The sequence below is a fragment of the Oncorhynchus keta genome, chromosome 35, assembly GCF_023373465.1.
Source record: "Oncorhynchus keta strain PuntledgeMale-10-30-2019 chromosome 35, Oket_V2, whole genome shotgun sequence".
NCBI lineage: Eukaryota > Metazoa > Chordata > Actinopteri > Salmoniformes > Salmonidae > Oncorhynchus > Oncorhynchus keta.
Genome location: NC_068455.1, coordinates 21,206,312 through 21,221,128, shown reverse-complemented (window position 1 = coordinate 21,221,128; position 14,817 = coordinate 21,206,312). Strand labels below are relative to the sequence as shown.

At 43.7% G+C, this 14,817-nt stretch overlaps 1 protein-coding gene across 2 annotated transcripts in view; it reads right to left on the bottom strand.

The window, feature by feature from the left end:
• The window catches only part of LOC118368132 (JNK1/MAPK8-associated membrane protein-like), a 16,283-nt gene extending 1,466 nt beyond the window's left edge, over positions 1-14,817 (bottom strand). The window contains exons 1-6 of one of the 2 annotated variants that reach the window (XM_035751929.2): positions 14,669-14,817; positions 13,140-13,219; positions 12,850-13,016; positions 1,677-1,883; positions 1,217-1,398; positions 72-148 (exon numbers count right to left, since the gene is read on the bottom strand). In XM_035751929.2, coding sequence (XP_035607822.1) covers positions 72-148; positions 1,217-1,398; positions 1,677-1,883; positions 12,850-13,016; positions 13,140-13,219; positions 14,669-14,672 — 717 coding nt within the window. In that variant the 5' untranslated portion in view covers positions 14,673-14,817. The remainder of the gene's footprint in view (positions 1-71; positions 149-1,216; positions 1,399-1,676; positions 1,884-12,849; positions 13,017-13,139; positions 13,220-14,668) is intronic. The other variant, XM_035751930.2, reaches the window with a different exon arrangement.

The following is a 14,817-nucleotide window of genomic DNA, read 5'->3' as shown; positions in this document are numbered from 1 at the left end:
TTATATTGACTGAGCTGATATCAAAATTTTAAAAAGTTGGTTAGGAAAATATAAAATAAGCAGTATCTTGCCTGTATTTCTGAGGCTGACATGTACACTGCCAGGGTAACCAGGGACAACACCAAAATAATGTATGGAAAAGCATAATCTGAAAAACAGAAAGCATTACGCTTATACCACAGTCACATGGCAAGACCTTTAGTCAAATCTTGTCTCGTTGCATCGACTACTGGAAGTCTTCAGTATTGGATTTAGTTTTTAGGGTGGCTGTTAACTAGTGATGGGGGTTGAAACAATAAAGTCAGATAACATGCTATTATTTAGTACAATATTATATAGCTACCTTGACACCAAGTATCGATTTATAAATATATATATATGCGGTGAATAAAAACCCTTGAATGAGTAGGTGTGCATATATATACAGTGGGGCTAAAAAGTATTGTCAGCCACCAATTGTGCAAGTTCTCCCACTTAAAAAGATGAGGCCTGTAATTTTCATCATAGGTACACTTCAACTATGACAGACAAAATGAGAAAAAAAATCCAGAAAAATCACGTAGGATTTGTGAATTTATTTGCAAATTATGGTGAAAATAAGTATTTGGTCAATAACAAAAGTGTTTCAATACTTTGTTATATATCCTTTGTTGGCAATGACAGAGGTCAAACGTTTTCTGTAAGTCTTCACAAGGTTTTCACACAATGTTTGCTGGTATTTTGGCCCATTCTATATCATTTATTTCCTTCTCAATGCATTTGAGCCAATCAGTTGTGTTGTGACAAAGTAGGGTTGGTATACAGAAGATAGCCCTATTTGGTAAAACACAGATGACTCAAGTTGAGGTATGAAAATTGGCATGCTGACTGCAGGAATGTGATGGAGTCTACATGGAAACTAGTGACACATTTGTACTTATCAAACCCATCAAATATTGTGGCTTGTGTGATCTCTGGCAATAGTTCTGGTGGACATTCCTGCAGTCAGCATGCTAATTGCATACCTCAACGTCTGGTGGACATTTTATTTTTGGTCTTCCTGAGGAGAACTTCCCCAGGCATTGGAACAGAACGTGAGATGACTAGGCTTCCGAGGCAACAAGACCTATGGCCTAAAAATAATGCATTTCACATAAATCAATTATGTAACCATAAATACTATATAAATGGAAACTGGCCCAAACCAGACCGGACCCTTAATTGAAAGCATACTCACAGAGCAGGCCGCCTCCCACAGCTTGCAGGACTGTCAGGATGGGGAAGAAGTAGAGAGCAGCGTAGATGCTCTTGAAGCGGTCAGATTTCCCCAGACCACAGGCGATCTTCTTGAACAGGAGTGGCCGAAGCAGCATCATAAACACTAGGCAGAAGGCGTAGTAGATCAACACTATAGTGTACCTGCGGATACAGAATAAGTCATGTTATTCAATGAACAAAACATCTCACATCACACTGTGCTTGATGGTGCGCACACTGCTCTGAAGCTGAACATGCCAACCAATTCCATATGTTCAGCTCATATCAGTTGATGATGAGACTGTTTCCAGATAGAGACTGAAATGAATCTTGGACTAAAAAGCTATTTCAGCATGCTTTGAGTCTAGGACTAACTGAGAAACAAGCCCTAAAAGTGCATAGATCCCATTCATGACGTGGACGAGCCATCGGCTACTCACAGGGGAAAGACAGCTTCCTGTGTGCAGTGTAGAGTGGTGATGTAGTCTGGGCTGGGGTTGTACAGCATGGTGTACCAGTCTGAAAGCATCTGGACTCTGCAAGACCTGATAGACAGCAGACCCACTGGGTCGTTGACCAGCAGAGTCACCATAGCCGCAGTGCTGCACTCAAACAGGGCTGTGATGTGTTGGAAGAGGGCACTGGAGCTTCAGAAAGATATACATAATATCAGTAACATTAACATGAGTTACCAAGTAGGCTACTACATGACCATGTTAAACTCCTTTCATAAAAAACCTCTACAGCAGTGTTGGGGAGTAGTGAACTGCATGTAGTTCAACCAGTAATTCAACTACATTTTGCAGTAGCTTGATGGTAGACTAACTAAATTAAAAATCTTGTGTTTTAAGTAGTTAATTACTTTTTGTCATGTAGCAAAAATAAAATACAATATGGGTGAAGTAGTCAAGAATTTCCTTTCTTTTTCAGCATCAGACATACCTAATTCACACTTGAAACAGTTTTTGTGTTTAATAGGTATTAAACACAATATATGATAATATGATAATTTATAACGAAATAGCTTGGATGTAGTGAACTACTTTTTCTAAGTAACTTTAGTTAAGTAAACAGTTTTCTTCTTTAAAAAGCTTTAATGCAACTTAACTTCTTTTACAAGTAATTGGTAACTTGGTCAACTATATTTTCAGAGTAGCTTCCCCAACACTGCTCTACAGTAAATGTCACAATATGTAGCCTATTGGCCACGGGTATGACAAGTGGAGCGTGTTCATGGATGCAATGGGATGCAAGGCTTCCCCCCCAAAAAAATACCAAGAATTTTTTTATTTTTTATTTCTTTCATCTCTCTGAGTTTCATAAACGTCCTTACATTCTTAAGAAGCTGAATGTATCTCACCAGAGAAAGAATCAGAGCGAACAAAACCAGCAAAACAAAAAAAGTGTCAAGGGAAGCAAGTTTGGATTTGGCTTTAGACCAATCACATCACAAACCAAACATCATTATTGACAGAAAAAAAAAATAATTGTTGCATATCATTGTGTGGTTGTCCTCCGGTGTTTAGCTAGCTACTTTTGGTATCTTTTAGTTGTCACTAGGGTTGGAAAGGGTCGGAAACTTTCCTGTACATTTCCAGTAAATTTTCCATGGGAAGTCCATGGGAATTTTGCTTTTAACTATCCCCAATTCAATGGAATTGCAACCCTCTGCATTCACAGTACACTCTTCCATCACATGTACAGCTGATTCTCAAGATCTTGCACACTAATGAGACGCTATTGAGCCCACACTACTACAATGCCAAGGACCACATCCTTTCTGGTAAGTTTTGATTACAATCCTGGACGGGGTAAATATATTTTATATGACATACATGATTTTTTGTTAACTAGTAAATAGTAGCCTACAGCAAAGTGTGTTGAAATTACACTGCTCAAAAAAATAAAGGGAACACTTAAACAACACAATTGCACTCCGTGCAGGATGTTTGGCATTTGCCAGAGAACACCAAGATTGGCAAATTCGCCACTGGCGCCCTGTGCTCTTCACAGATGAAAGCAGGTTCACACTGAGCACATGTGACAGACGTGAGAGTCTGGAGACGTCGTGGAGAACGTTCTGCTGCCTGCAACATCCTCCAGCATGACCGGTTTGGCGGTGGGTCAGTCATGGTGTGGGGTGGCATTTTGGGGGGCGCACAGCCCTCCATGTGCTCACCAGAGGTAGCCTGACTGCCATTAGGTACCGAGATGAGGTCCTCAGACCCCTTGTGAGACCATATGCTGGTGCGGTTGGCCCTGGGTTCCTCCTAATGCAGGACAATGCTAGACCTCATGTGGCTGGAGTGTGTCAGCAGTTCCTGCAAGAGGAAGGCATTGATGCTATGGACTGGCCCGCCCGTTCCCCAGACCTGAATCCAATTGAGCACATCTGGGACATCATGTCTCGCTCCATCCACCAACGCCACGTTGCACCACAGACTGTCCAGGAGTTGGCGGATGCTTTAGTCCAGGTCTGAGAGGAGATCCCTGGGTACTGGACTTCCTGACGGGCCGCCCCCAGGTGGTGAGGGTAGGCAACAACATCTCCACCCCGCTGACCCTCAACTTTGGGGCCCCACAAGGGTGCGTTCTGAGCCCTCTCCTGTACTCCCTGTTCACCCACGACTGCGTGGCCACGCACGCCTCCAACTCAATCATCAAGTTTGCAGACGACACAACAGTGGTAGGCTTGATTACCAACAACGACGAGACGGCCTACAGGGAGGAGGTGAGGGCCCTCGGAGTGTGGTGTCAGGAAAATAACCTCACACTCAACGTCAACAAAACTAAGGAGATGATTGTGGACTTCAGGAAACAGCAGAGGGAACACCCCCCTATCCACATCGATGGAACAGTAGTGAATTGGTCCACCCACACACACAAACTGAATTGGTCCACCCACACAGACAGCATCGTGAAGAAGGCGCAGCAGCGCCTCTTCAACCTCAGGAGGCTGAAGAAATTCGGCTTGTCACCAAAAGCACTCACAAACTTCTACAGATGCACAATCGAGAGCATCCTGTCGGGCTGTATCACTGCCTGGTACGGCAACTGCTCCGCCCACAACCGTAAGGCTCTCCAGAGGGTAGTGAGATCTGCACAACGCATCACCGGGGGTAAACTACCTGCCCTCCAGGACACCTACACCACCCGATGTCACAGGAAGGCCATAAAGATCATCAAGGACAACAACCACCCGAGCCACTGCCTGTTCACCCCGCTATCATCCAGAAGGCGAGGTCAGTACAGGTGCATCAAAGCTGGGACCGAGAGACTGAAAAACAGCTTCTATCTCAAGGCCATCAGACTGTTAAACAGCCACCACTAACATTGAGTGGCTGCTGCCAACACACTGACTCAACTCCAGCCACTTTAATAATGGGAATTGATGGGAAATTATGTAAAATATATCACTAGCCACTTTAAACAATGCTACCTAATATAATGTTTACATACCCTACATTATTCATCTCATATGTATATGTATATACTGTACTCTATATAATCTACTGCATCTTTATGTAATACATGTATCACTAGCCACTTTAACTATGCCACTTTGTTTACATACTCATCTCATATGTATATACTGCACTCAATACCATCTACTGTATCTTGCCTATGCCACTCTGTACCATCACTCATTCATATATCTTTATGTACATATTCTTTATCCCCTTACACTTGTGTCTATAAGGTAGTAGTTTTGGAATTGTTAGCTAGATTACTTGTTGGTTATTACTGCATTGTCAGAACTAGAAGCACAAGCATTTCGCTACACTCGCATTAACATCTGCTAACCATGTGTATGTGACAAATACAATTTGATTTGATTATTTTGGTGTTCCCTTTATTTTTTTGAGCAGTGTATTTCTAACTTATCAACTTCTGCTTGTATGTTTTTTCTACCATGTGGGTTTTAGCTTGCTTGAGCCTGCTAACTGAGTGTCAATTCACCTACAGGTTTCATTTTAAAACATTTATCTTACAAAGGAGTTTAATATAACTGCTTAACTATTTCTCTGTACATGGAATTGTACTTTGTTTTATTTTTACTCATTTTTTTCTAATCTTTAGAGGAAAATGCCACGGGCATCTGATGTGTGGAGACATTTCACTGTAGCTAATGTAGAAGGAAAAGCTGTGTACATTTGCAAATACTGTGCCAAATCATATGTGAAGAATGCAACAAAGATGCAGAATCATCTGGCCAAGTGCATACAATTCCCTCAGCGCTCACAACAAGCAACCTCTGACAAAAGTCTGTCTACTTCTATTCGAGGTGAAAATGATGAATCTGACACCATCAATAGCAACAGCTCTTGATCCTCCTGGAATCAGAAGTTTTTATTAACTCAATGGAGGAACGTAGTCAGAGAAATGCTGATGAATGTCTTGCTCGAGCTGTGTATGAGCTGGTTCACCTCTGATGCTCACAGGCCATGTGTATTAGAAGAGATTTATGAATGTTCTTCGATTTAATCATTCACAATGTCTACTAATGATAATGTCAAATGTTTATGTCTCCATATATGGTAACTATATCAAATGCAAAAAACATTACATTTAAATGGTAAACATCAATTTGCATATATTTCCCGTATAGTTCCATTAATTCCCATATATTCCTGTTAACTCCCGTGGAAAGTTTCCACCTCTGAATATTCTCCAAAATGTGCAACCTTAGTTGTCACTATATGAGACTGACCATAGGAGATTGGATCTTCGCAGCTAGCTAGTTGGTAGCGAGTGGCAATTGTCCAGAAGCATGCACCAGTTAGCCTCGAGCTAGGCCCATCTCCCGGCTAGCAAATGAAGTACACCAACTACAACACTTCTCTTGCCAATTGGCCTGGACCCTTTGTCGACACGGAGCCCTGCCGATCCATCACGACTGGTCTGCTGAAGTAACTCGGCCGATGTGCTCTCATCAGGCCTCTGCGTCATTGGTGATGATCCACCTGCTAGCCCTGGCCTGCTTGCTCCCTGAACACCATGTCTCCCGCTCGCTCAACATAGTAATCAACTACCGAACCCTGTTCCAGCTATTGCTCTTCATTGGACCCTATGATCACTCGGCTACACAGCCGATGCCTGCTGGACTGTCCATTAACACGGTTCTTCATTTTGTTTATCTATCTGTCTGCCCCAGCCTCAAACTCAGGGTCTGTGTGTAGCTAACTGACTCGCTCTCCCCATTCGTTGTTGTTGTCCTTGCTGTTTACCCATTGTTGTCTCACCCGTTGTTGTCTTAGCTCTACCAATCAACACCTGTGATTGCTTTATGCCTTTCTCTAATGTCATTATGCCTTAAACTGTTGTTTAGGGCAACTCTCATTGTTTTATTTTGCTGCGAAGCCCCTAGTCCTGCTCAACATGCCTTGGATCGCTCCTTTGTCCCAACCCCCACACATGCGGAGACCGCACCCAGCTTAACTGGCGCCTCCAGGGATGCAACCTCTCTCATCGTCACTCAATGCTTAGGTTTACCTCCACTGTATTCGCACCCTACCATACCCTTGTCTGTACACTATGCCCTGAATCTATTCTATCACGCCCAGACATCTGCTCCTTTTATTCTCTGTTCCCAACGCACTAGACGACCAGTTCCTAAGGCCTTTAGCCGTATCCTCATCCTACTCCTCCTCTGTTCCTCTGGTGATGTAGAGGTTAACGCAGGCCCTGTGTGTCCCCAGGCGCTCTCATTTCATGACTTCTGCAACCGTAAAAGCCTTGGGTTCATGCATGTTAACATCAGAAGCCTCCTCCCTAAGTTTGCTTTATTCACAGCTTTAGCACACTCCGCCAACCCTGATGTGCTAGCCGTGTCTGAATCCTGGCTTAGGAAGCCCACCAAAAACTCTGAAATTTCCATCCCCAATTACAACATTTTTCATCAAGACAGAACTGCTAAAGGGGGCGGAATTGCAATCTACTGTAGAGATAGCCTGCAGAGTTCTGTCACACTATCCAGGTCTATGCCCAAACAGTTCGAGCTTCTACTTTTAAAGATCCATCTCGCCAGGAAAAAAATCCCTCACTGTTTCCACTTGTTATAGACCCCCACTCACCTCCTAGCTGTGCCCTGGACACCATATGTGAATTGATTGCCCCCCCCATCTATCGTCAGAGTTCGTACTGCTAGGTGACCTAAATTGGGATATGCTTAACACCCTGGCCATCCTACAATCTAAGCTAGATGCCCTCAATCTCACACAAATTATCAAGGAACCTACCAGGTACAACCCCAAATCTGTAAACATGGGCACCCTCATAGATATCATCCTGACCAACTTGCCCTCTAAATACACCTCTGCTGTTTTCAACCAGGATCTCAGTGATCACTGCCTCATTGCCTGTGTCCGCGGTCAAACGACCACCCCTCATCACTATCAAACGCTCCCTAAAACACTTCTGCGAGCAGGTCTTTCTAATCGACCTGCCCGGGTATCCTGGAAGGATATTGACCTCATCCCGTCAGTAGAGGATGCCTGGTTGTTCTTTAAAAGTGCTTTCCTCACCATCTTAAATAAGCATGCCCCGTTCATTTTTTTGTTTAACTAAGAACAGATACAGCCCTTGGTTGACTGCCTTGACCAGCACAAAAACACCCTGTGGCGTACTACACTAGCGTTGAATAGTCCCCGCGATATGCAACTTTTCAGGGAAGTCAGGAACAAATACACACAGTCAGTTAGGAAAGCAAAGGCCACGGAGGAATGGGCCAAAATACAAGCAACAGTGTGTGAAAACCTTGTGAAGACTTACAGAAAACGTTTGACCTCTGTCATTGCCAACAAAGGTTATATAACAAAGTATACTTACTTATTTTCCACCATCATTTGCAAATAAATTCATTAAAAATCCTACAATGTGATTTTCTGGATTTTTTTTGTCCTTTTGTCTGTCACAGTTGAAGTGTACCTATGATGAGGATTACAGGCCTCTCATCTTTTAAGTGGGAGAACTTGTACAATTGGTGGTGGACTAAATACTTTTTTGCCCCACTGTATATCCATCCTGCCCTGCCTTTCTAAAGTCTTCGAAAGACAAGTGAACAAACAGATCACCGACCATTTCGAATCCCACCGTACCTCAGCCACGCTCAAGGTACTAAACGATATCATAACCGCCATCGATAAAGACACTACTGTGCAGCCGTATTCATCGACCTGGCCAAGGCTTTCGACTCTGCCAATCTCCATATTCTTATCGGCAGACTCAACAGCCTTGGTTTCTCTAATGACTGCCTCGCCTGGTTCACTAACTACTTCTCAGACAGAGTTCAGGGTGTCAAATCGGAGGGCCTGTTGTCCAGACCTCTGGTAGTCCCTATGGGGGTGCCACAGGGTTCAATTCTCAGGCCGACTCTTTTCTATGTATATATCAATGATGTCGCTCTTGCTGCTGGTGATTCTTTGATCCACCTCTATGCAGACGACACCATTCTGTATACATCTGGCCCTTCCTTGGACACAGTGTTTATTTTTATTATTATTATGTTTTCTTCTTGGGCCTCTATAACTATATCTATTGTTTTTATTTTTGTTGTTGTTGTGTGATTTGGATGAATCCCCTCTACCACACGGAACCCCACTAATCTACTGACGGAACGCAAGAGGTGGCTAATAACAGACCTCCATCCTATGCTAGCTTGCTTCCGATGGCCTGGCTAGCTGTCTAAATCGCCGTGACCCCCAACCAACCTCTCCACTCACTGGACCCTTATGATCACTCGACTAAACATGCCTCTCCTTAATGTCAATATGTCTTGTCCATTGCTGTTCTGGTTAGTGTTTATTGGCTTATTTCACTGTAGAGCCTCTAGTCCTGCTCACTATACCTTATCCAACCTATTAGTTCCACCACCCACACATGCAATGACATCTCCTGGTTTCAATGATGTTTCTAGAGACAATATCTCTCTCTTCATCACTCAATACCTAGGTTTACCTCCACTGTATTCACATCCTACCATACCTTTGTCTGTACATTATACCTTGATGCTATTTTATCACCCCCAGAAACCTCCTTTTACTCTGTTCCAGACGTTCTAGACGACCAATTCTTATTGCTTTTAGCCACACCCTTATTCTACTCCTCCTATGTTCCTCTGGCGATGTAGAGGTGAATCCAGGCCCTGCAGTGCCTAGCTCCACTCCTATTCCCCAGGCGCTCTCTTTTGACGACTTCTGTAACCGTAATAGCCTTGGTTTCATGCATGTTAACATTAGAAGCCTCCTTCCTAAGTTTGTTCTATTCACTGCTTTAGCACACTCTGCCAACCCGGATGTTCTAGCGTCTGAATCCTGGCTTAGGAAGACCACCAAAAATTCTGAAATTTTAATTCCAAACTACAACATTTTCAGACAAGATAGAACTGCCAAAGGGGGCAGTGTTGCAATCTACTGCAAAGATAGCCTGCAGAGTTATGTCCTACGATCCAGGTCTGTACCCAAACAATTTGAACTTCTACTTTTAAAAATCCACCTCTCTAAAAACAAGTCTCCCACCGTTGCCGCCTGCTATAGACCACCCTCTGCCCCCAGCTGTGCTCTGGACACCATATGTGAACTGATTGCCCCCCATCTATCTTCAGAGCTCGTGCTGCTAGGCGACCTAAATTGGAACATGCTTAACACCCCAGCCATCCTACAATCTAAACTTGATGCCCTCAATCTCACACAAAATATCAATGAACCTACCAGGTACCTCCCCAAAGCCTTAAACACGGGCACCCTCATAGATATCATCCTAACCAACTTGCCCTCTAAATACACCTCTGCTGTCTTCAACCAAGATCTCAGCGATCACTGCCTCATTGCCTGCATCCGTAATGGGTCAGCGGTCAAACAACCTCCACTCATCACTGTAAAACGCTCCCTGAAACACTTCAGCGAGCAGGCCTTTCTAATCGACCTGGCCTGGGTTTCCTGGAAGGATATTGATCTCATCCCGTCAGTAGAGGATGCCTGGATATTTTTTTTAAATGCCTTCCTAACCATCTTAAATAAACATGCCCCATTCAAGAAATGTAGAACCAGGAACAGATATAGCCCTTGGTTCTCCCCAGACCTGACTGCCCTTAACCAACACAAAAAGATCCTATGGCGTTCTGCATTCGCATTGAACAGCCCCCGTGATATGCAGCTGTTCAGGGAAGCTAGAAACCATTATACACAGGCAGTTAGAAAAGCAGAAAATTGCTTCCTGCAACACTAACTCAAAAAAGTTCTGGAACACTGTAAAAAGTCCATGGAGAATAAGAACACCTCCTCCCAGCTGCCCACTGCACTGAAGATAGGAAACACTGTCACCACTGATAAATCCACCATAATTGAGAATTTCAATAAGCATTTTTCTACGGCTGGCCATGCTTTCCACCTGGCTACTCCTACCCCGGTCAACAGCACTGTACCCCCAACAGCAACTCGCCCAAGCCTTCCCCATTTCTCCTTCTCCCAAATCCGTTCAGCTGATGTTCTGAAAGAGCTGCAAAATCTGGACCTCTACAAATCAGCCGGGCTAGACAATCTGGACCCTTTCTTTCTTAAAATTATCTGACGAAATTGTTGCCACCCCTATTACTAGCCTGTTCAACCTCTCTTTCGTGTCGTCTGAGATTCCCAAAGATTGGAAAGCAGCTGCGGTCATCCCCCTCTTCAAAGGGGGGGACACTCTTGACCCAAACTGCTACAGACCTATATCTGTCCTACCATACCTTTCTAAGGTCTTCGAAAGCCAAGTCAACAAACAGATTACCAACCATTTCGAATCTCACCATACCTTCTCTGCTATGCAATCTGGTTTCAGAGCTGGTCATGGGTGCACCTCAGCCACACTCAAGGTCCTAAACGATATCTTAACCGCCATCGATAAGAAACATTACTGTGCAGCCGTATTCATTGATCTGGCCAAGGCTTTCGACTCTGTCAATCACCACATCCTCATCGGCAGACTCGACAGCCTTGGTTTCTCAAATGATTGCCTCGCCTGGTTCACCAACTACTTCTCTGATAGAGTTCAGTGTGTCAAATCGGAGGGTCTGCTGTCCGGACCTCTGGCAGTCTCTATGGGGGTGCCACAGGGTTCAATTCTTGGACCGACTCTCTTCTCTGTATACATCAATGAGGTCGCTCTTGCTGCTGGTGAGTCTCTGATCCACCTCTACGAAGACGACACGATTCTGTATACTTCTGGCCCTTCTTTAACAAACTCCAGGCAAGCTTCAATGCCATACAACTCTCCTTCCGTGGCCTCCAATTGCTCTTAAATACAAGTAAAACTAAATGCATGCTCTTCAACCGATCGCTAACTGCACCTACCCGCCTGTCCAACATCACTACTCTGGACGGCTCTGACTTAGAATACGTGGACAACTACAAATACTTGACTGTAAACTCTCCTTCCAGACCCATATCAAACATCTCCAATCCAAAGTTAAATCTAGAATTGGCTTCCTATTTCGCAACAAAGCATCCTTCACTCATGCTGCCAAACATACCCTTGTAAAACTGACCATCCTACCAATCCTCGACTTTGGCGATGTCATTTACAAAATAGCCTCCAATACCCTACTCAACAAATTGGATGCAGTCTATCACAGTGCAATCTGTTTTGTCACCAAAGCCCCATATACTACCCACCATTGCGACCTGTACGCTCTCGTTGGCTGGCCCTCGCTTCATACTCGTCGCCAAACCCACTGGCTCCATGTCCCCCTTATCTCAGCTCGCTGGTCACCATAGCATCTCCCACCTGTAGCACACGCTCCAGCAGGTATATCTCTCTAGTCACCCCCAAAACCAATTCTTTCTTTGGCCGCCTCTCCTTCCAGTTCTCTGCTGCCAATGACTGGAACGAACTACAAAAATCTCTGAAACTGGAATCACTTATCTCCCTCACTAGCTTTAAGCACCAACTGTCAGAGCAGCTCACAGATTACTGTACCTGTACATAGCCCACCTATAATTTAGCCCAAACAACTACCTCTTTCCCAACTGTATTTTATTTATTTATTTATTTTGCTCCTTTGCACCCAATTATTTTTATTTCTACTTTGCACATTCTTCCATTGCAAAACTTAGTTCCATTACTTGCTATATTGTATTTACTTTGCCACCATGGCCTTTTTTGCCTTTACCTCCCTTCTCACCTCATTTGCTCACATTGTATATAGACTTGTTTATACTGTATTATTGACTGTATGTTTGTTTTACTCCATGTGTAACTCTGTGTCGTTGTATCTGTCGAACTGCTTTGCTTTATCTTGGCCAGGTCGCAATTGTAAATGAGAACTTGTTCTCAACTTGCCTACCTGGTTAAATAAAGGTGAAATAAATACAAATTAAAAAAAAAATTACCTTCAATGCCATACAACACTCCTTCCGTGATTATTCTGCCACTGTCTTTTTATTATCTCGGCCTTTAGCCCTATATCACAGTGCCAAGGCTTATGAACAAAGTGCCAAGGCTTATTGAGCAAACAACGCAATTATCACAACAGATAGGTTGTAATGTTTCTTTTCTGGATTAGCTTCTCCAGTGATTTAACCTACATGCCACAATTTGTTATGACTGCAGTAATTTGGGCTGAAAATGAGACATTACCTTTTCTTCCCAGAGTACCACTCGATGAAGAACCAGTGTAGAACCAGTGGCAGCATTGCCATGAAGCCCAGGTACAGCCAGTCATAAAGTTCAGGGGATTCTGTACACTTCTCACAGATCTTCTGCATGTTTGTCTTCTCTCCTCTGGGACATACCTGATAATTCAACTACATTTTAGGGTATGGGTTTAGCCTAATACTCGGTTACAGAACTTAGTGCTACATTAGTAGCTAGAATGGCGTTCCAACAGCTCAGTTGATTTGTTCAAATTCAGCTGGAACTATACTCACCCCACATTCTCCATCAAATGAGCCATTTATCAACATCTTGCCACAATAATGTCCCGGACAGGTTGAACTCATGGCTATGGCTGTAATGAAACAGTAATACAACCAATCAGTTATTGACAATACATCTAACAATGTAGCTACATTATATGAACAAAAGTATGTGGACACCTTCTCGTCGAACATGTCAATGCAAAATCATTGGCATTAATATGGAGTTGATCTTCCCTTTGCTGCTATTACAGCCTCCACTCTTCTGGGAAGGCTTTCCACTAACTGTTTGAACATTGCTGCGGGAACTTGCTTCCATTCAGCCACAAGCGCATTACTGAAGTCGGTAAATTATGTTGGCCGATTAGGCCTGGCTCATAATTGGCGTTCCAATTACATTTACATTTAAGTCATTTAGCAGACGCTCTTATTCATCCCAAAGGTGTCGATGGGGTTGAGGTCAGGGCTCTGCGCAGGCCAGTCAAGTTCTTCCACGCCGATTTCAACAAACTCTTTCTGTATGGTCCTCGCTTTGTGCACAGGGGCATTGTCATGCTGAAACAGTACAAGGCCTTCCCCAAACTGTTGCCACAAAGTTGGAAGCACAGAATCATCTAGAATGTCATTGTATGGTGAAGCGTTAAGATTTCCCTTCACTGGAACTAAGGGGCCTAGTCCTAACCATGAAAAAGAACCCCAGACCATTATTCCTCCTCCACCAAACTTTACAGTTGGCACTATGCATTGGGGCAGGTCGCGTTCTCCTGGCATCCACCAAACCCAGATTTGTTCATCGGACTCCTAGATGGTGAAGTGTGATTCATCACTCCAGAGAAAGCATTTCCACTGCTGAAGAGTCCAATGGCAGCGAGCTTTACACCACTCCCTTGGCAATGCATATGGTGATCTTAGGCTTGTATGCAGCTGCTCAGTCATGGAAACCTATTTCATGAAGCTGACTTTGCTTCCAGAGGCAGTTTGGAACTCGGTAGTGAGTGTTGCAACCGAGGACAGACTATTTTTATACGCTATGCATTTCAGCACTCTGTGGTTCAGGTCTGTGAGCTTCTGTGGCCTACCACTTCACGGCTGAGCTGTTGTTGCTCCTAGACATTAACACAATATCAGCACTTACAGTTGACCGGGCCAGCTCTAGCAGGGCAAAAATTGGACAAACTGACTTGTTGGAAAGGTGGCATCCTATGACGGTGCCACGTTGAAAGTCACTGCGCTCTTCAGTAAGGCCATTCTACTGTCAATGTTTGTCTATTGAGATTGCATGGCTGTGTGCTCGATTTTATACATCTGTCAGCAACAGGTGTGGCTGAAATAGCCGAATCCACTAATTTGAAGGGGTGTCCACATACTTTTGTATATATAGTGTAACGTTACTTATCACCTAAAAACTAGCAAGTATGTTGGTTAGCTAGCTAAAATAGCTAACTAGCTATCTAGCTTTCCTGGTTTAGGCGACAGGGCGTAATATTAAAGTCATCACATAATTAAGCAGACTCTTTCCAAGTATAATGTAGCTACATTACCCATATTTTTATTCAATATCCATACGATTTAGATGAATACGTGGTACATGATGTTTCCAAACAACGATGTAATTTCTGCTTCATCAACCGACAAACCGGAAGCTCCTGCTACAGTGGTTCGGTCGTCACTAGTTACCACAAGCACAAAG